Raw genomic sequence first — 21078 nt, forward strand, 5'->3', positions numbered from 1 at the left:
TTGCATTCTTCTGATGATAAGTGATGTTGAGCATCTTTTCCTGTGTCTGTTGGCCACCTTATGTCTTCTTTGGAGACACGTCTGTTCATGTCTTTTGCCCATTTTTTAATTGGATTATTTGTTTTTCTGGTGTTTATTGTAGAAGTTCTTTATAGATTTTGGATACTAACCCTTTATCAAATGTGTCATTTGCAAATATCTTGGTTTTTCCTTTGCTATGCGGCAGCTTTTTATTTTGTTGTAGTCACAATCATTTTTGCTTTTGTTTCCCTTGCCTCAGGAGACATACCTACAAAAATGTTATTATGGCAGTGTCAGAGAAATTACTGCCTGTGCTCTCTTCTAAGATTTTTATGGTTTCAGGTCTCACATTTAGGTCCTAAATCCATTTTGAGTTTATTTTTGTGTATGGTGTAAGAAAGTGGGGTCCAGTTTCATTCTTTTGCATGTAGCTGTCCTGTTTTTCCAACACCATTTGTTGAAGATTATCTTTTTCCCATTGCATATTCTTGCCTTCTTTGTCAAAGATTAATTGCCTATATAATCCAGGGTTTATTTCTGGGCTCTGTATTCTGTTACAATAATCTGTGTGTCTGTTTTTGTGCCAGTACCACATTGATTACTACAGCTTTGTAGTATTTCTTGAAATCTGGATTGTAATAACTCCAACTTTGTTCCTCTTTGTCAAGATTGCTTTGGCTATTCAGGGTCTTTTGTGGTTCCCTGCATTTTTTAGGATTAATTGTTCTAGTTCTGTGGAAAATGCTGTTAGTACTTTAATAGGGATTGCATTAAATCTGTAGATTGCTTTGGGTAATATGGACATTTTAACAATATTTGTTCTTCCAGTCCATAAGCATGGAATATTTTTCCATTTGTTTGAGTCATCTTCAGTTTCTTTCATCAGTGTTTTATAGTGTTCGAGTAAAAGTCTTTCACCTTCTTGGTTAAGCATGTCCCTAGGTATTTTATTACTTTTGGTAATATTGTAAATGGGACTATTTTCTTAACTTCTTTTTCTGCTACTTCATAATTAGCGTATAGAAATTTCTGTATATCAGTTTTGTATCTTGTGACCTTATGAATTCATTTATTAGTTCTAGTAGCTTTTTGGAGGAGTCTCTAGGATTTTCTGTATATAATATCATGTCATCTGTAAATAGTGAAAGTGTAACTTCTTCCTTACCAATTTAGATGCCTTTTATTCCTTTTTCTTGTCTGATTGGTGTGGCTAGGACTTCCAGTACTAGGTTGAATAAAAGTGGTGAGAGGGAACAGGCTTGTCTTGTTCCTGACCTTAGGGGAAAAGCTCTCCATTTTTCACCATTGAGTATGATGTTAGCTTTGGGTTTTTCATAAATTGCCTTTATTATGTTGAGGAACGTTCCCTCTAAACCTACTTTGTTGAGGGTTTTTTTTATCATGAATGGAGTTGTACTTTGTCAAATGCTTTTTCTGCATCTATAGAAATCTTCTCTCTTGTTGATGTGCTGTGTCACGTTGATTTGTCAAAGTTGAACCCACCTGCATCCCAGGAATAAATGCCACTTGATCATGGTGAATGACTTCTTTTTTTCAATGTTTATTTATTTGAGAGAGAAAGAGAGTGTGTGTGTGTGTGCGCGCGCGCGCGCGCGGGGGGAGGGGGAGGGGCAGAGGGAGAAAATCTTCAGACTTCCTGCTGAGCAAGAACCCGATACAGGGATGGATTTTATGACCCATGAGATCATGACCTGAACCGAAACCAAGAGGCCAACGCTCAACCAACAGCCATCCAGGCGCCCTGGTGAATGACTTTTTTAAAATGCATGGTTGGATTTGGTTTGCTAATATTTTGCTGAGGAATTCTTCATTTGTGTTCATGAAATATATTGGCCTGTAGTTCTTTTTTGTAGTGTCTTTATCTGTTTTTGGTTTCAGAGTAATGCCAGCCTCATAGGATAAATTTGGAAGCTTCCTTTACTCTTCTATTTTTTGGAACAGTTTGAGAAGAATAGGTATTCACTTTTCATTAAACGTTTGGTAGAATTCACCTGTAAAGTCATCTGATTCCATGTCATTGCTGGTAATCGGTCTGTTCAAATGTTCAATTTCTTCCTGATTCAGTTTTGGGGGGTTATATATTTCTAGGAATTTATCCATTTCTTCTAGGTTGTCCAATTTGTTGGCATATAATTTTTTGTAGTAGTCCTTTATAATCCTTTGTATTTCTGTGGTGGTGGTTACTTCTTTCATTTCTGAATTTGAGTTTTTTTTTTTTTTTTTAATGAGTCTGGCTAAAGGTTTATCAATTTTGTTGATCTTTTGAAAAACCAGTTCCTGATTTTATTATCTGTACTATTGGGTTTTTTTAGTTTGAATTTCCTTTATTTCTCCCCTTATCTCATTTCCTTCCTTCTTCTGGTTTTGGGTTTTGTTTGTTGTTAATTTTCTAGCTCCTTGAGATGTAAAGTTAGGTTGTTTTGAGATTTTTCTTGATTCTTGAGGTGGGCCTGTATTGCTAATATACTTCCCTCTTAGAACTACTTTTGCTGCATCCCAAAGATTTTGAACCATTGTGTTTTCGTTTTCATTTGTCTCCATGTATTTTTTAATTTCCTCTTTGATTTCTTGGTTGACCCATTCATTTCTTAGTAGCATGTTATTTAACCTTCATGCATTTGTGTTCTTTCCCGATTTTTTCTTCTGGTTGATTTCTGGTTTCATAGTGTTGTGGTTGGAAAAGATGCACGGTATGACTTCAGTCTTTTCGAATTTGCTTCTTCTGTGGTCTAATATGTGATTGATTCTGGAGAATGTTCCATGTGCACTTGACAAGAATGTATATTCTGCTGTTCTAGGATAGAATGTTCTGAATATATCTGTTGGATCCATCTGGTCCAATGTGTCATTCAAAGCCACTCTTTCCTTGATTTTCTGTTTGGATGATCTGTTCATTGATGTAAGTGGGGTGTTAAAACTCCTCTACTATTGTATTACTATCAGTTACTTCCTTTATGTTTACTACTAGCTGCTTGTGTATTTGGCTGCCCCCCATGTTGGGTGCATAAATATTTACAAGTGTTATATCATCTTGTTGGGTTGTTACATTTATGACTATATAATGTCCTGCTTTGTCTATTTTATCCGATAGTGTTTTATTTTTTTTTATTTTTATTTTTTTTTAAAGATTTTATTTATTTATTTGACAGAGATAGAGACAGCCAGCGAGAGAGGGAACACAAGCAGGGGGAGTGGGAGAGGGAGAAGCAGGCTCATAGCAGAGGAGCCTGACGTGGGGCTCGATCCCACAACGCCGGGATCACGCCCTGAGCCGAAGGCAGGCGCTTAACCGCTGTGCCACCCAGGCACCCCTCCGATAGTGTTTTAAAGTCTATTTTTATCCGATAGTGTTGAGTCGAGTCAGACCAGGCATTTGCCAGAGCCGCAGTAGCACCAAACTGCGGGCTGCTTTTCCCGTGTTGTCCCCTGAAAAACTTTCATTGGTGGTTGGGGCCTGCGGCCAGATCAGTTGTTCTGCCCTCTGCCCAGGGCAGGAGTCACTTTAGAGGGGTTCTAGTCCCTTTTGGGACTGCTTGCCCCATGCCAGGCTTGTGGCTCCTGTTTGAATAGGCTCCGGCCAAGGGCATATTGGAGGGAAAGGTCAGCAGGAGCATACAGGGGTGGGATGAACGGCATCAGCAGGCTTTGCATGTGTGCTTTGGGAGGGGACCTGGAGTGGAGGCCTGGCTGGAGGGGGGCATGTCCAAGGGGACATATGGGGGTGGAGCGTGCTGTTAGCAGGGGAGGGAAATGGCTCCACCAGCTCCCTGGTTCCAGGAGGAATCTCTCCATGATCCCTGCCCCTCCAGCATGCACGCTGCCTCCCATGGACCCCTGAGGTTTTCAAATTGCTGCTTCTATGCTGTGTCTCTGCAGGGTTGTTTGTAGTGCTAAGGGTGGGGACTCAGTTTCCTCTCGCCCTCCTGGCTCTCCCAGAGCTGAGCCCATTGATTCTCCAAGTTGCAGGTTTAAGCCCTGCAAATTGTAAGAACTCACAAAATTATGCCCCTCTAGTTTTCAAAGCCAAACATTTTGGAAATCTGTCTTCCCTGTGTGGGTTCCAGTGCCTGGGGGGCTGGTTGTGAGGGTCTGTTTCTCTCCCTCTTTCTGCACCCACAGTTCCCTCCCTCCTGTGGACAATCCCACCGGTGGGTCCCTTTAGCTCTCGACCACATCACCACCCTTCCTACCCTCTGCTCTCCCTTTAGCTGTGCAGTCTGTTCTGCCAGTCGTTGGGTCATTTCCCGTGTTACCCAGTTGTACCTGTGGGACAAGGTGTGCTCAGGGTCCTACTCCACCATCTTCCCAGAAATCTCAATTTTTAAGTACAGAACAAAGGTCCTTCTAGAACTTACATTATCCAAAGTGTTGGGTATTTAGGGATGCCTGGGTGGCTCAGTCAGTTAAGTGTCTGCCTTTGGCTGAGGTCATGATCCCAGAGTGCTCAGCGGGGAGCCTGCTTCTCCCTCTCCTGCTCCCCCTGCTTGTGCTGACAAATAAAATCTTAAAAAAAAAAAAGTGTTGGATATTCAAGTAAATGAAAAAGATGAAAAAGGGCCTATGACCCTTGTTCCACTCGATTTCTTGCTGCCGCCATAGTTTATTTTTTTTTAAAGATTTTATTTATTTATTCGACAGAGATAGAGACAGCCAGCGAGAGAGGGAGCACAAGCAGGGGGAGTGGGAGAGGAAGAAGCAGGCTCATAGCGGAGGAGCCTGATGTGGGACTCGATCCCATAACGCCGGCATCACGCCCTGAGCCGAAGGCAGACGCTTAACCGCTGTGCCACCCAGGTGCCCCGCCATAGTTTAGTTTTAACCCTAAAATACAGGGTTTGGGGGCAGATGTTAACATGTGTTTCAGATAACCAGGCCCCTCCCTGAAGAGCCATTTCCTTGGAAGTACAGGGAATCATCGGCCCCAAAGCCAGTGAGAGACCTACTGGTGGTGACAGAGGCTTTGGGTCTTCACAATACCCTCGGCAGCAGAATTTTTCCTTGGGGAATTGATTTCAAAGGAGCATCGGCCTAAAAGTTGTCTGGTTCCTCAAACCAAGAATCCCTTTTCCAGACTACAACCTCCCTTTCCTTGTTTTAGAAAGTATCCTTTACTTTTGGAAACCCCTCATGCGGCTTTAGTACCTCAATCCTACCCTCCTCCCTCATCATCTAACCGGCCTTGTTTCCTTTGTGAATCTTGGACTGTTTGGTGACCTTAAAGATATTCTCATTTGTATCCTTGATTCCTTCACTTTTTATCCCCATGTCGTAACAAGAGTACCCGACCCTCTTTTTCCAGTTTAACATCTACAACAGAGAAGCAGGCTAAGGACCAGCCACAAAAACTGACCCCAGCTTCTGAGATCCTTTTGGCTACTGAGCAATCCTAACCTTGAGAGCATATTCCAAATACGTTCCACTCCTCAAGACCAGGATCGGATCCAGACCCCCTCACTTTTAGGATACTAAAGGACAATCCACATGAGCCTCCAACAAATTTTCTCATGTGTCCGGCCATGATACGATTCTGACCAAGCTTACAGGTTCCTCTTTCCCATATCTGACTCCGTACTTTTGTTCATGCTGTTCTCTTCCGTGAAAGCCACTTCCCCATCCTCTGATCGCTCTTACTTCTCCCGTGAAGGCTACACTAGCTCCTTTGTAGTTTTAGTGGCAGAAGGAAAGATGGCGGTGCCTGTATTCAGATTACACTGATTTAAGTTGAGGCTTTTTTTTTCTGTCTATACATATCTACAAATGATTTTTTTTTTTTTTTACAAATGGCTCTTGAACACAAGAATATTTACTAAATACTAGAGGAATATTTAGTGACCAACTAAGGATTTTTTTACCTCCGCTGCCCACACTCCCCCTCTGGCCCAACATGAACCACTAGATGGCACTGCTTACTTGTTCAGCGGTGACCCTTAAAGGCTACTATTCCAACTGGGACAAAATAGACAAATCTTGAAGCCATTCTCCTTTTTTAAATCATGCCACTTGCTCCTGCAGAGGTCTCCAATTAGGCTACACCGGGATTATGATGAAATACAATAGCGATCACTCTTGATCTTCACGCCTGCTGCGTACTGGTCCAAGCCGCTACTGTTACTGCAGTTCGCAAGCCCTTGACTCTTCAGATACGGTATAACCATCCTAAGGCTGACTGCCTCACGCTAGTGTTCATCTTCACCTTCTAAAACAACGGCACTTTAATCACAACTCCCCACAAATGAAAAGGGACACCAGAGAAAATGGAGATTAGGCTTTTTACAACAGAGGGCAGGGGTAACTTCCAGCAGGCGGTCCCCAGCTGCTCCTTGGGAAGCAGAGGAGCTGAGGCACAGGGAGACAACGCGAGCCCACAGAGAAATGCGAATGACCAGGCCACTTAGCCCGAGCAGGAAAACCAGCCAACTCGGCCCCGTGTGGCCCGGGCAAAGCTGCACGGGACTGTCAGACCGTGTCCCTCCTGGCTCTGCTCCCAAGCTGGGATAAAACTTCACCTGAGTCATAACCTTCTGGGCCTCAATTTGTTTCACTATAAAGTCAGAGGTCTTAAAGGCTTTAAAAATGATGACATACAAAATATACTAAAAGAAATAGTACCTACGAAGTGTTAAAAGCAGAACATAATGGATTTAACATTTTGAATTGATTCAGAGACAAGTATTTCCATTATTTCAATAACCTTGATCAAACGAGGGACTATCTTCTTGTCTCGTCTTAAGCCTGGTTTCCAGGTGGGAGGGATGACCTGTGGTTACCACGCAGGATAGCGGAGACTTACTACATACCACTTACCTTCTGAAGGAAATGTTTGTCTTTCTGTGAAAAGCTGAAAGTAAGAACTTTCTGGCCTTTCTAACATCCAGCTAGCTACCTGCGTTCAACAGTGAGAGGCCGCCACCGAGTGAGTGGGGCCAGGAGCCCGCTAAGCAGCTGGTACAAGCAGAACGCGTTGTCATTTCATTCCGTGCGACCAAGCTCTTCCTGAGTCCCACTCGGTGCCTTGAGCTGAACGAAGACCCGGGAACACGGGAAAGCCCAGCCAGCAGAGGGGCCACGCGCCCGGAGGCTGGGTCTTACAACTAAATAAAACAAATGCTTTTTTATTTCATTATCTGCTCCATGGAAGACCCGCTGGGATGCTGCAAAGGTGTCAGGGTCATGCTGGTCAAGAGGCACATCCATTCTAGCGACAGATTCAGACACAAAACTAACCAGATAAACGAGAGTACGAACTAGCGTGAGAGCTTCAGGACAGCAGTAAAGCCGAAGTCCGTCAAACGAGCGTTTACTCTGGAGACGCTGGAGAGCGGGGAGGGCAGGGAGCCAGGGCACGCCGGCCGGGCAGAGGGGGGTGACTTAGAGAAGGTTCACGTCAAAATACAGCAAGCCTCAGTTTCGAGAGAGAAATGATGAGGTGGCTAAGTTTCTTTGGGGCACAAACTTTTATAATTTTTTTTAAGCAGGCCCCACGCCCAGCCTGGAACCCAACGTGGGGCTTGAACTCATGACCCTGAGATCGTAACCTGAGCTCAGATCGAGAGTCGGACACTTCCCTGACTGAGCCGCCCAGGCACCCCTTGGGGCACAAACTTTATATCTGAAGTTTTGTGAGGAAGGTTAGGCAAACAAAATATTCTGAATCTGGGCTATTACAACACTGAGATGGACAAACTGACATAACTTTAGCAGAACAGGAAGAAGTCTTCCTTTTAAGAAGCTAGTTTATTTTTGGTTTCACCTGCAGCAAGATGAGACATAAAAAAATGTGGCCTCGCCAGCTCGCTTCAGCTCATCTTACTTCTGCCAGTCTCATCACCAAACGTGTGTGCCCAGTCCTACCCCGCGGCCCCACTGTCCCTGAGGCCGCACGGTGTCCGTCCATCTGTCTGGCACTCCCACAATGCCACACCGGGAACAAAGTCTAGGCTTCGAACACACCCAGTGGCCTGTAGCCAAGCATTTTTCACTTACCTCCTCCTCCTCCCTCCCTCCCGGCTCCTGGAACATCGGCAGAACATTGTCGGACTCCACGGAGCTGGGGCCGGGGACCCGGGGACGGNCCCCCCCCCCCCCCCGCCTGAGCACTGTCCCTGCGGCTGGGCAAGAAGAGGGAGCACGTGTAAACCTCAGGAACATACTTCCTCTCCTTCACCCCCCCCACGGGAAACGAACTACAAAACCACGAAGCACACGTCTTTAACAAACCCAAGTGATCGTCTTTAACAAACCCAAGTGATCGTTTGGCTGAATCTCTTCAAATGCATATTCAGAACTGACAAGAGACACACAAACCTGCCTGTCAACTACCGACCACATTCAACAAAGGTATAAAACACAATTACTTTATTGACTTCTTACAATCAAACACTGCCAACTACCATTACTTCCACTCATGCATCAGTAAAGAAAGGATCTTTCCTTCGTACTTTCAAATGATACATTTAAACAATAAACAAAAAGTTAGAACTTAAAATGCACCCTGATTAATTATGTAAACTGGTAATTAAAAAAAAGCATAACTAACAATTTGGTTCCTTTCTTCATAAAATGGAAATTTAAATATTTCTCCTGATAGTCTTGAGGTTCTCATTATGTCATGAGTAGTGCAAAGTGTGGCACACAGTTTCATCTAGAAAGGTGTGTCTTACACGCCTTATTCAACAAACGAAATGTGCATAACAAAATGCATACAGTCAATGCATGATAGAAAGCATGTTTCAAATACAAGGTGGCCCTCGGGCCGCCCTATTATTTAGGTTTTGCATTATCATTTATGGCATTAAAGATTAATTATACATAACATACGTTTATACATTTTAACCCTGAAGATAAGAAAAATAACTGTTGCTTGAAAAAACTATTCCAGGTAGCCATTTGGTTTGTATCAGGAGAAAGCGAGCCCCCGAGAGGCCGGTGTCTGCCCCGGCCGGAAGCCCTGGCGCGGGCGCGAGAGCGCTCGGCAGACGCGGGCACGTTTCACCGGGAGCGGGGAGCGTTTCGGGCCGCGGCCCCGCCCCCACGGCCGGAGGCCGGGCGTCTCCGCAGTCACCTGCGCGCTCCCCCCGTTTTTCTGGAAGCACTGCATCACTCCGCTCCCTCGTCTTGTCTTCTCCGCTCTTTGCTGGCCTTGCGGTTCAATTATTCATAAACCCTTTGAGAATATCCTCAGAGAGCTCCATGAGGGGAAGCTCCGGCGACGGGAAGTCCAAGGGCGGCAGGCTGGGTATCGGAATGTCCTTGGCCTTCCCAGGGCCGGCGGCGAACTTCTGCCAGCTTGCCGAGGCGGCGGCGGGCTCGGCCTGCGGCGGCAAGTTCCACAGCTCCGACTTCTCCACAAAATCAGCGTCGACGTCCGGCTCCTTCTCCGCGGGGCCTTTCAGAAGTCTGGCCTTCTCGGCCCTCAGCTGCTTATTTTCTCTCCTCAGTCTTTCATTCTCGGCCACGAGGAGCTGCACGTGCCGCTCCAGGTCGGCGATCTTGGTGGCCTGCTCCTCTCGGACGGTCTTCTCATCCTTGGGCGCCTTGCTGCCGGGGCACGGCTCGGCCGGCTCGCTCTTCCGCTGCAGCAGGAACAGCAGCGTGTCCGGGTCCCTGTCAAACACGCCCGGCAGCCCGGGCGGGCGCTTCTCGGCGGAAGGGCTGTACTTCTCCGAGAGAAGGGGGCCCCGGCCCTCGGCGTCGTCCGCGGGGGGCCTGTGCGACGTCTGCAGCTGGGCGGCCGCCTCCCTGTCCGCGCCGCGCTGGGCCTTGAGCCGCTGCTCGCGCTTCGCCCGCGTCCACCTCTCCTGGATGAGCAGCAGCTGCTTGGCGTGGCTCTCCCGCTGCAGCCCCAGCGACAGCCGAGCCTAGTGCGCACAAGGAGAGGTCATTTCACACGGACGTCTCTGCAGTGAGAGCCAGCGGATACCATCCCAAGGCCCTAGCTCCTTTCCCAACAACTTCATCAACGCTTAAAATGTACATACTGTGTTGGCAATTCAACAGAACCTCGCCTTTTTTCAAAACAACTTGGTCTCGGCTGGGCCAGAGGCCGCTCCCACCCGCAGCAGTCACGGCCGCCACACACACAGGGGGTCCACGCAGGCCACAAGGGGATTAGGGAGGGCTGCGCTTCTGAGACCCACAGGACGTCTACACAAGGCCACTCCGTCAAGACCGGCGGACGCAGGTTAACTCCCTAACAGAAATAAAGACAGAAAAAATCCAAGAACACATTCTAAATGAAAGAATAAGACAGATCCTCAGAAAAACTACTAAATGAAACAAAGAAAAGAAATCTACCCCTTTAAACAGCTCAAAGTAATGGTCATAAAGTGCTCACCAAGCTTAGGAGAAGATGGAGGAACACAAGTCTTCAACAAAGAGACAGAAAATATCTCCATGATAGAAGAAAGTACCACGCAGAGCAGAAGAATACAATAAGCAAAAAATACACGATAGGGAATAAACAGATTAGATGATACAGAAGAAGAGAGAGCAACCCGAAAGGGTAGAAATCACCCAAAATCAACATCGAAAATTTTTCTGGATGAGGATATAGTTACTTAAAGAGATCTCTGTGACAACAAAGCAGAATAAGAAAACTTACATGAAGAAATAATAACAACGTCTGCAACAGCCAAACTATGGAAAGAGCCCAGATATTCACTGACAGACGAATGGATAAAGAAGGGGTGTGTGTATGTGTGTAAAGGACTACTACTCAGCCATCAAAAGAATGAACGCTTGCCATCTCCAATGACGTGGATGGAACTAGAGGGTATTATGCTAAGCGAAGTCAGAGAAAGACAAATACCGTATGATTTCACTCACAGTGGAATTTAAGAAACAGAACAGATGAACATAGGGAAAAGGAAGGAAAAATAAGATGAAAACAGGGAGACAAACCGTAAGAGACACCAAACTCTGGGAAACAAACTGAGGGTTGCTGGAGGGGAGGCAGGGTAGGGGGACGGGGTTTAACAGGCTGATGGCATTAAGGAGGGCACTTGTGATGAGCGCTGGGTGTTATATGCACCTGATGAATCACTAAATTTTAGCCCTGAAATTAAAAAAAAAAAAAAAGGAATAGAGCTTTTTAAATTAACTTTTATTTTAAAACAAAACAAGAAACAGCTGAAAACTTCAGGGAAGAAAACAATCAGGTCCAGGAATCCAAAAAAGCCCCAAACAAAATTAACCCAAAGAGATCCATACCAAGATATATAATAATTGAATTGTCAAAAAATTAAAGATAAAGTGAATCTTAAAAGCAGCAAGAGAAAGACAACTAGTTGCGTATAAAGGAATCCTCATAAGATTATCAGCTGGATTTTTGTGGGGTTTTTTTGTAAATCTCTTTCTTCATCTTTGTAACAACATCTAATTTTTAGGGTGGTTTTATTTTACACCATTTCTGTACAGATGTTTTGCACTCTGGTTTAGATGAAAACTATTTAACCTCAATTATAAAATAACATATTGGGATGCTATTAATTTATAGATCAATTTTATTTTCACCACCAAAATGATCATGTTCTGTCCACAGCGGTGTAAAGTCCGCTACCTGCTATCGCAGGAACCGCAGCTGCAACTGGGGGAGCCACATGGGAAACACAGTTCGGCAATTTCAGAAATGAGAACACTTTTCCAATGTGCACGAGCCCCATAAAAAGACCAATGTGAAATGTGCAAATACTGGAATAAAACAGAAAAGCATCCCATACTATTCAGTAACTGAACACGTCTACTCTTCTTCGGCGACCGACCGAAGTGAGGACACAGCGGGAAGGCAGTGGTGATCACCGGCAAGTTTTTGTAATTTCCACACAATTCCTTCTCAGGTTTCCGGAGTAGAAGCACAGACTGGAGAAGTGTCACTAAAGAGGAGGGGGACAAAAAACCCCTAACGGAGCTGACCACAAATCACGTGGTACACATTTTCGGAAAGTGCGTGACTCCTGTCTGGAAGCACGAACTTCTGACCACCACCGAGAAGATGGCGCAGAAATGTGATCATCTGTTTTCCCCCTAAGGTCTTGTTAGGTCTTCGAACATCACAACCCTGATTCACAATAACAATACTAGAGCCTAACAAATAATATCGATTATGGTATCTGGAAGGAAATGGAGAATATGTTTATTTTTCTGGTACTCTGCTGAGGACCAACTAAGGCCCTGGTCATTGACACAATGTCTCCTAACTGCTGGAAAGGCTCTGGCCTTCTAAGATAAATGCTTCTGGCTGGTGCTCACGTCTGTGCAAGGCATGCCTGCGAGTCCCTGGGTTCAGGGCTCCTGGTGACCCTGTGCCGAGGACAGAAACTCCCAGGAGGGAGAAGAGGGAAAACACCGGCTCTCTCCCACTCCGCCCAGCACAGCAGGGAGCGGCCCGGGGCACCCTCAGCAGGACTCCCGGGACCTTCCAAGGCCAGAGGCCAGGCCTCTGGGCAGCCGGCGCAGGGGAGGCTCCACCGGGCAGACTTCGCCTGCCGCACTCCTAGTAGAAGATGAAAGACTTCTACAGAAACTTGTATATCAACATACTGGACAACCTAGAAGAAATGGATAAATTCCTAGAAACATATAACCTCCCCAAACTGAATCAGGAAGAAATAGAAAAATTTAAACAGACTGAATACTAGTAACTGAACTTAATCTATAATAAAAAATTCCTAACAAGCAAAGGTACAGGACCAGATGACTTCACAGGTGAATTCTACCAAACATTTTATGAAGTTAATACTTATCCTTTTGAACCTATTACAAAAAATAGAAGAGCTAGGAAAGCTTCCAAATTCTGTGAGGCCAGCATTATCCCGATATCTAAACAAGACAAAGACACTACAAAAAAGAAAATTACAGGCTAATATTCCTGATGAACGTAGATGTAAAAATCCTCAACAAAGTATTAGCAAACCGATCTACCACAATCTAGTAGGGTTTATTTCAGGGATCCAAGGATGGTTGATATCTGCAAATGTATCAACCAGATATACCAGGTTAACAAAATGAAAGATTAAAAATCATACAATCATCTCAACAGATGCAGACAAAGCATTTGACAAAATTCAACATCTATTCATGATAAAGAAGCTCTCAATACAACGGGTTTAGAGGGAACATACCTCAACTTAATAAAGGCCATATATGAAAAAAGCACAGCTAACATCACATTCAATGGTTAGAAGCTGAAAGTTTTCCCTCTGAGATCAGGAACAAGATAAGGATATCAACCCTTGCCACGTATTCAATGTAATACAGAAGTCCTAGCCCCAGCAATAAGAAAAAGAAATAAAAGGTATCCAAACTGGTAAGGAAGAAATAAAATTGTCACTATTTGTAGATGACAGAATACTATACACAGAAAAACTCGTAAGAAGCCACCAGAAAAGTATCAGAATAAATGATTTCAGTAAGTTTGCAGGTCAGAAAATATACAGTAATCCATCACGTTTCTGTACACTAATATCAAAGTAGCAGAAAGTGAAATTAAGAAAACAATCACATCTACTATTACATCGAAAAGAATAAAATACCTAAAAATAAATTTATAACCAAAGAGGTGAAAATGACCTACTAATGGATGAAAAAAATTAAAGATGACACAAATAAATGGGAAGATATACTATTAAAGTGTCCATATTACCCAAAGCAATCTCCAGATTCAATGCAATCCCTATCAAAATACCAATGACATTTTTCAAAAAACTAGAATAATCCTAAAATTTATATGGAAACACAAATGACCCCAAATAAATAACCAAAACAATCTTGATAAAGAACAAAGCTGGGGGTGCCTGGGTGGCTCAGTCAGTTAAGAATCTGCTTTCAGGGGGCGCCTGGGTGGCACGGAGGTTAAGCGTCTGCCTTCGGCTCAGGGTGTGATCCCGGCGTTATGGGATCGAGCCCCACATCAGGCTCCTCCCTGTGAGCCTGCTTCTTCCTCTCCCACTCCCCCTGCTTGTGTTCCCTCTCTCACTGGCTGTCTCTATCTCTGTCGAATAAATAAATAAAATCTTTAAAAAAAAAAAAAAGAATCTGCCTTCAGCTCAGGTCATGATCTCGGGGTCCTGGGATTAAGGCCTGTGTTAGGCTCCCCTGTTTCTCCCTCTCTCTCCCCCTCCCCTCACTCACGCTCTCTCCGTTTTTCTGCCTCTCTCTCAAAATAAATAAATAAAATCTTAAAAAAAAAAAAAAAGAACAAAGCTAAAGGTACTGTACTCCCAGATTTCAAGCTATACTGCAAAGCTACGTAATCAAAACGATACGGTGTGGCACCAAACGGACACACAGATCAAATAAAACAGAACAGAGATCACAAAAATAAATGCACACATAGTTAATCTATGACAAAGGAGGCAGGAACATACAATGGGGAAAAGACAGTCTCTTTATTAAAACTGGTCCACTACATGCAAAAGAATGAAATTGGACCACTTGCTTACACCACCCACAAAAATAAACTCAAAAATGAATTAAAGACCGAAATGTGTGACCTGAAACCATAAAATTCCTGGGAGCAAACATAAGCAGTAAGTGCTTTAACACTGGTCTCCATGATTATTTTTTGGATCTGTCTCTTCAAGCAAGGACAACAAAAGCAAAAATAAATGGGACTGTATCAAAATATAAAACTTTTGCACAATGGAGGAAACCATCAACAAAATGAAGAGGCAACCACCTCCGATATGGGAGAAGGTATTCACAAAATGAATCCAATAAGGGTTAATATCTAAATATATAAAGCATTCATAAAGCTCTTTATGAAAAAAACAATCCAGTTAAAAAGTGGGCAGAAAGCATGAATGGGGGGCGCCTGGGTGGCACAGCGGTTAGGCACCTGCCTTTGGCTCAGGGCGTGATCCCGGTGTTGTGGGATCGAGCCCCACATCAGGCTCCTCTGCCGGGAGCCTGCTTCTTCCTCTCCCACTCCCCCTGCTTGTGTTCCCTCTCTCGCTGCCTGTCTCTATCTCTGTTGAATAAATATATAAAATCTTTATTAAAAAAAAAAAAAAGCACGAATGGACATTTCTCCAAAAAAAGACATCCACATGGCCAACAGACCCATGAAAAGATGCTCGACATCACTACGCATCAGGGAAATGCAAATGAAAACCACAAGATACCACCTCGCACCTGTCAGAATGGCTAAAATCAACAACTAGAGACACAGCAGGTGCTGGCGACAATGTGGAGAAAAAGGAGCCCTCCTGCACGGCTGGTGCGGCTGTAAATGGGCGCAGCCACTATGGAAGCCAGTGTGGCAGTTCCTTAAAAATTTAAAAATAGAATCACCATACAACCCAGTAATTCCACTACTAGGTATTAACCCAAAGAAAACAAAAACACTAATTTGAAAAGATATACGCACCCTTACGTTCACTGCAGCATTATTTACAATAGCCCAGATATGGAAACAACCTAAGTGTCTATGGATAGATGAATGGATAAAAAAAGATGTGGTGTATATAAATAGAATATTATCCAGCCATTAAAAAGAATGCGATGTTACCACTTGTGACAACATGGATGGACCCAGAGGGTCTTACGCCAAGCAAAGTTAAGACAGAGATAAGACAGGGATGCCTGGGTGGCAGTCAGTTAAGCATCTGGCTTTGGCTCGGGTCATGATCCTGGGGTCCTGGGATTGAGTCCCACATCGGGTTCCCTGCTCGGTGTGGAGCCTGCTTCTCCCTCTGCCTGCCACTCCCCCGCTTGTGCTCTGCTTCTCTCTCTGACAAATAAGTATATAAAATCTTGGGGCGCCTGCGTGGCTCAGTCGTTAAGCATCTGCCTTCGGCTCAGGGCGTGATCCTGGAGTCCTGGGGTCGAGCCCCACATCAGGCTCCTCCGCTGGGAGCCTGCTTCTTCCTCTCCCACTCCCCCTGCTTGTGTTCCCTCTCTCACTGGCTGTCTCTATCTCTGTCAAATAAATAAATAAAATCTTAAAAAAAAAAAGTATATAAAATCTTAAAAGAAAAAAAAAAGAGGTAAGACAAACACCATATGATTTTACTTCTATGTGGAATCTAAAAAGCAAATGAACAAGAGAAACAGACTCAAACACAGAGAACCGGTGGTGGCCACAGGGGAGAGGATGGTTTGATGGACGAAAATAGGTGAAGGGGATTAAGAGGTACAAACTTCCAGTTATAAAGTAAGTCATGAAGACAAAAAGCACAGCACAGGGAATCCAGTCAATAATACTGGAGTAACATCATATGGTGAGAGCTCAGACCTATACTTATGGTAAGCACTGCGTAATATACAGAATTGTCAAATCACTATGCTGTGCACCTGAAACTAATGTAACACTGTATTATCAACCAACCAACCAACCAACTAACTAACTAACTAACTAACTAACTAAATGGCAGTTGAGGAAGAGACACACTCAGGAACAGGCCCAGGGTCACTACAGCCCCACTGTGGTGGTTTTGTTTGTTTAAAGATTTTTTTTATTTGAGAGAGAGAGAGCACAAGCAGGGGGAGCGGGAGAGGAAGAAGCAGACACCCCGCTGAGCATGGAGCCCGACACAGGACTCGATCCCAGGACCCTGGGACCATGACCCGAGCCAAAGGCAGATGCTTTACTGCCTGAGCCACCCAGGCGCCCCCCAGTGTGGTGGTTTTAAAACATGTCTATAAATTTTTAACAGTCCTATCAAGAGACAGAGTCTAATAACCCTTCCCTCAAACCTGGGTGGGCCTCTGTGGTCAATTCAAGGAACAATGCAGAAGGAGGGACAATGCTGGGAAACTTCAACGGCCACGTGGCCAGATGGCAGAAACTGGAGAGAAGAGGAGGAGGGAAACGAGGCCGTGCTGCCTAGGGAGCCCCAGCTCTCTCAGGCCGTGTTAGTCTCTCCAGCCCAGCACCAGACAGAAGCCCCCTCGGAGATGACATCATCAGCTGCCATAATCTGACTGCATGAGAGCTCCCCAACCCCCCAACTGACAACTGCCCAGCTGAGCCCAGTCAACCTGATTTGTGAACAAATAAATGCCTATATTAAAAAAAAACACACAACCTTATGATCATCTCCTTCCACTTAATGAAGAGTAAATTATCATCATGCCACATAGTTAATGAACTTACCTGTGTGTGAGCAGCTTCATGTGAAAATCTAATAACTATGCTGCAAGAACCATATGAAATGCTTCTGTGTCCTCATCATCGCTGAAGTAGTCATTGTGTCTGACACCATGTGCAAGGCTTGTGTGCAAGCAGTCTACCTTTACACGGGCACAATGATGTTTTCTTACCGTTTTATGACTTTGCTTTCAAAGAGTTACATTACCATTCAGTACGCCTCTCCCATAAGCGGGAGAAACCACATATTAGCCTACCATCACAGGTAAGCGGGTTTTTTTTAAATGTAACAATGTTTCCAATACTATACGATGAATAGGACTGTAATACTATACACCATAAACATTCTGTAATGAATGATTCATACATCAGTGTTTAGACTAGTCTACCATGAAGCAATCATACTGCTGCTTCTTCATTATCAGTACATGAATTGTTTTATCTGCAAATAAACGAGTTTTTTTCATTTTCATTTTTGATGTCTCGTGTCAGTAACACATGTTAATTAACATCTACAGTACTATGTCCGTAGTAATACAATTCACTTTCGTAAACAGACAACAGAAACTTACTGTGTTGACAAATTCAGGACAGTACTCTAAACGTATTTTTTTCCTTGTGATTTTAATATTTTCTTTTTTTCTAGCTCATGTTTGTATAAAAATACATGTATAATCACGCAACATACACAATATGTGTAATCAACTGTTTTATGTTATCATTAAGGCTTCTGGTCAACAACAGAATATTAGTAATTAAGTTTTGGAGGGGGACAAAAGTTACAGGCAGATTTTTGACTATTCATGAGGCTGGCACTCCTAAGCCTCAAGTTGAGACTCAACTATATTTTCCAAATTTTTTATGTTGAATGTGTTTTTTGTCAATGAGTTATTTGTGGAAACTTTCTGTTAACAATTTTCTACTTGTAAAAGTAACATATTCACGGTAGAGTGTGGGGGGGGGAAACTTTAATATTTTGTTTAAAATAGTAACTGGCATTTTGTTAACCATACTGGGTACTTTAAAAAAAATTCTAAGTAAGAAAAACAATGGTCTAAAAAATAATAATTATGACAATGTGATTCAATCAGAATTCTATTCTGTTATGATGTTTTAAAATTTTTTAAACAAAAAAGCAAAAACAAAATAACTGGGCCTTTCTACCTTAGATAAGCTAACTTTTTTAATTCATAAACAAAACCCCATTCATTCAGAAAGTCAGAAGTCCTTTCCAAATCAACACTGTGAATAAGACCTTTTTTGAATGGCCCTACCCCTCTAAAATACCATTTGTACTCAGCTTATAATTAGAAAAACTTTCCTCTTTAGGCATTCATTCTATAACTAGTTAAGATCTTTTTTAAAGATTTACTTTATTTATTAGAGAGAGTGATTGAGAGAGAGCAGGGGGAAGGGAGGGAAGGAGAGAGAGAATCTTAAGCAGACTCCATGCCGAGTGCAGAGCCCAGCTTGGGGCTCGATCTCAGAACCCTGAGATCATGACCTGAGCTGAAATCAAGAGTCAGACGCTTAGGGACACCTGGGTGGCTCAGTCGGTTAAGCATCTGCCTTTGGCTCAGGTCATGATCCTGGGGTCCTGGGATAGAGTCCCACATCGGACCCCTTGCTCAGCGGGGAACCTGCTTCTCCCTCTGCCTGCTGCTCCCCACTTATGCTCTGACAAATAAATAAAATCTTAACAACAAAAAAAAAAGAGTCAGACGCTTAACCAACTGAGCCACTGAGGTACCCCAACTAAAATCCCTTTTTAGCAGGGGTTCAGGAGGCTCAGTGCGTGTTTGTATTGTGTGGCTAACATGAGCAGTTCTATACAGTCAAAGGGAAGAGCATGGAATAGAACATAACTTTCAGGTTCTCTTGGTTCAGTCTGAGGAAGTGGTATTTTTTCCCTGCCCAGTGATATGCCCTTACAGAAAGGATCTCCTTAACTCAAATTAGACAAACATTACTGAGTATCTCCTATATACCCTGCCACTTTTATAATCAGAAAATCATCTTTGGATAAAGGTATTTTCAAGACATAGGTAGGCCCTCCCCAAACACAGAAGAAATTTAGAGCCGCTGGTGAAACAAAATTTAAAGGTACCAAAACTGCTTAGGAATTCAGGAAACGACAAATTCAGATTTAAATTATTTTTGGCATGCAAAGGGAAGGCCAACTGGTTTCCCCTTGGCCAGGCCTGCTTACTCTCTGTGAGCTAACGCTCAGGAAAGGCCCTAGAAGTCTCTAAGGAACACATTTGGTGGATGTGAGATCTAGGAGTAACTAACAGAAGACAGAAGTTTCTGCAAGCCATGTCTGGGACATCGACAGCAGTTCACTGAGTTTTAATTTCTGAAGTACTTTTCTCTTGTCCATCTTATGTATTTTGGACGACGGTTTTTTGAGAGGGGCACAATACTTTATTTTATACACAGTTCAAGTCTCCACAAGAAAATTCTAACCTTTATCACAAATTTTAAGAAATTGTCTCACCTGCTCAGACTGTGTGAGTTTCATGGCTTCAGAAAGATAAGCTGGTTAAAAAAAAAAAAAGGCACATTAATATGAGTGTCATAATCTTGTAATCAACAGGTCAAAGGAAGACTTTTAGTACTCCTATTGAAAAAAGAACTGGTTTTAGAAGCAATTCTGCTACATAGTTTCCTGTTTCTGAAAAGAAACAAGGTGGGGATTTTAAGACAGGATTCTTAACTTCTCCAAGAAAGGAGTCAGTGGTAACCACCTGTAGATACTCTCTACCCCATCTTGAAGGGCTTTGTTCTTCAAAATCCTTGTAGATTTCATAATTAAGAAAGTAAAGATGGTCTAATCAGAAATATAGGATCAGGAAAGATTAAAATTAAACAAGAACCTATCAACACCCTATTGCTCATTCTGATCACAAAAATATCAAGAGATGGATTTTTAGTGTCTTTTTATCCACATGAATACCTGGACTCTATCATTTTGGCCTCCTACAGAACTACTTTTATTGAATTATTTCTGAACTATCCCATCAACCTACCATGAATCAGGTAGTTAAGAGCCTTAAGAACTCGTTGACTTATTTATTATAAGCAAGTTGTTGAGGATAGTATGTCTTTTATGAAGACCATAAATCGTATTTCAATAAACTTCTCTCTGACCTTAGGATCAGTTCTTGGGTGACTTAATTTACTTGAATTTAAAAAGTCACTGTAAAAATCCCTAATTTTCCTCTTTGAGCTATCTTCCAGAAAGCTCAAAGCCAAGTTCTTCTTCTACCAAATAAGCAAGAACTCATGGTGCATTTTGCGAACTATGCTCCCAGGCACTCCTCCTTTTATCTTTCTGTGGATTCCTCATCCGCTTATTTTTAATTACATTTTATATTTTGCTGTATTCCTCTCTAAGGCCTTTTATATACTATCTGGAACAAAACAGGGTATAAATGACAAGTATTATAACAACAGATTACACACAATCTCCATTTTTTTATTTCTTGCTTACTATAAACTTTTCAGTATCTCTCATCCCTATATTAAGTTCCTTTTTGCCTTTTTGCAGACACTACAAGGCAATCTTTCTGTCGTCTTAATCCAAATATTTTAATGATTTTGTTGTCTGCCAGGTTCTACCATAGTCTTCAAGATACAGACTAACTGGATGGTCTCTCCCCAACAGAGCCCAGTTGGTTCTACAGCCTTTGCTCTAGCCATACTTACATTTTTCCCCTCAACTTTTGTGCCTTTTATCCCTATAGTAAGTCTGTATAGCTGCATACAGACTATTTCTTTTTCCTTTTCTTCATGTTTAAGGCTATTGAGACATTGTATCTATTGCTGATACAGTGTGGATGAACTTCCTTAAACTTCCTATTATGTCTGCATACATTTGTGTCCCTGTGTGAACTACAGTTTGCTTTAAATCCACTTTATGAACAAATGGAACAGTTTCATAAAACCAG

General features: G+C 43.1%; 1 protein-coding gene across 3 annotated transcripts in view; it reads right to left on the reverse strand.

Annotated features, from left to right (window-relative positions):
• Positions 1–8382: 8382 nt before the first annotated feature.
• The window catches only part of NRBF2 (nuclear receptor binding factor 2), a 28069-nt gene continuing 15373 nt past the window's right edge, over positions 8383–21078 (reverse strand). For 2 of the 3 annotated variants that reach the window (XM_040624463.1, XM_040624465.1), the window contains 2 exons: positions 19626–19666; positions 8383–9899 (listed from right to left, as the gene is read on the reverse strand). In XM_040624463.1, coding sequence (XP_040480397.1) covers positions 9189–9899; positions 19626–19666 — 752 coding nt within the window. In that variant the 3' untranslated portion in view covers positions 8383–9188. Of the gene's footprint in view, positions 9900–10019; positions 10232–19625; positions 19667–21078 lie in introns of all 3 variants that reach the window. The other variant, XM_040624464.1, reaches the window with a different exon arrangement.

This window comes from Ursus maritimus, unplaced genomic scaffold (genome assembly GCF_017311325.1).
Source record: "Ursus maritimus isolate PB19 unplaced genomic scaffold, ASM1731132v1 scaffold_7, whole genome shotgun sequence".
Lineage (NCBI taxonomy): Eukaryota > Metazoa > Chordata > Mammalia > Carnivora > Ursidae > Ursus > Ursus maritimus.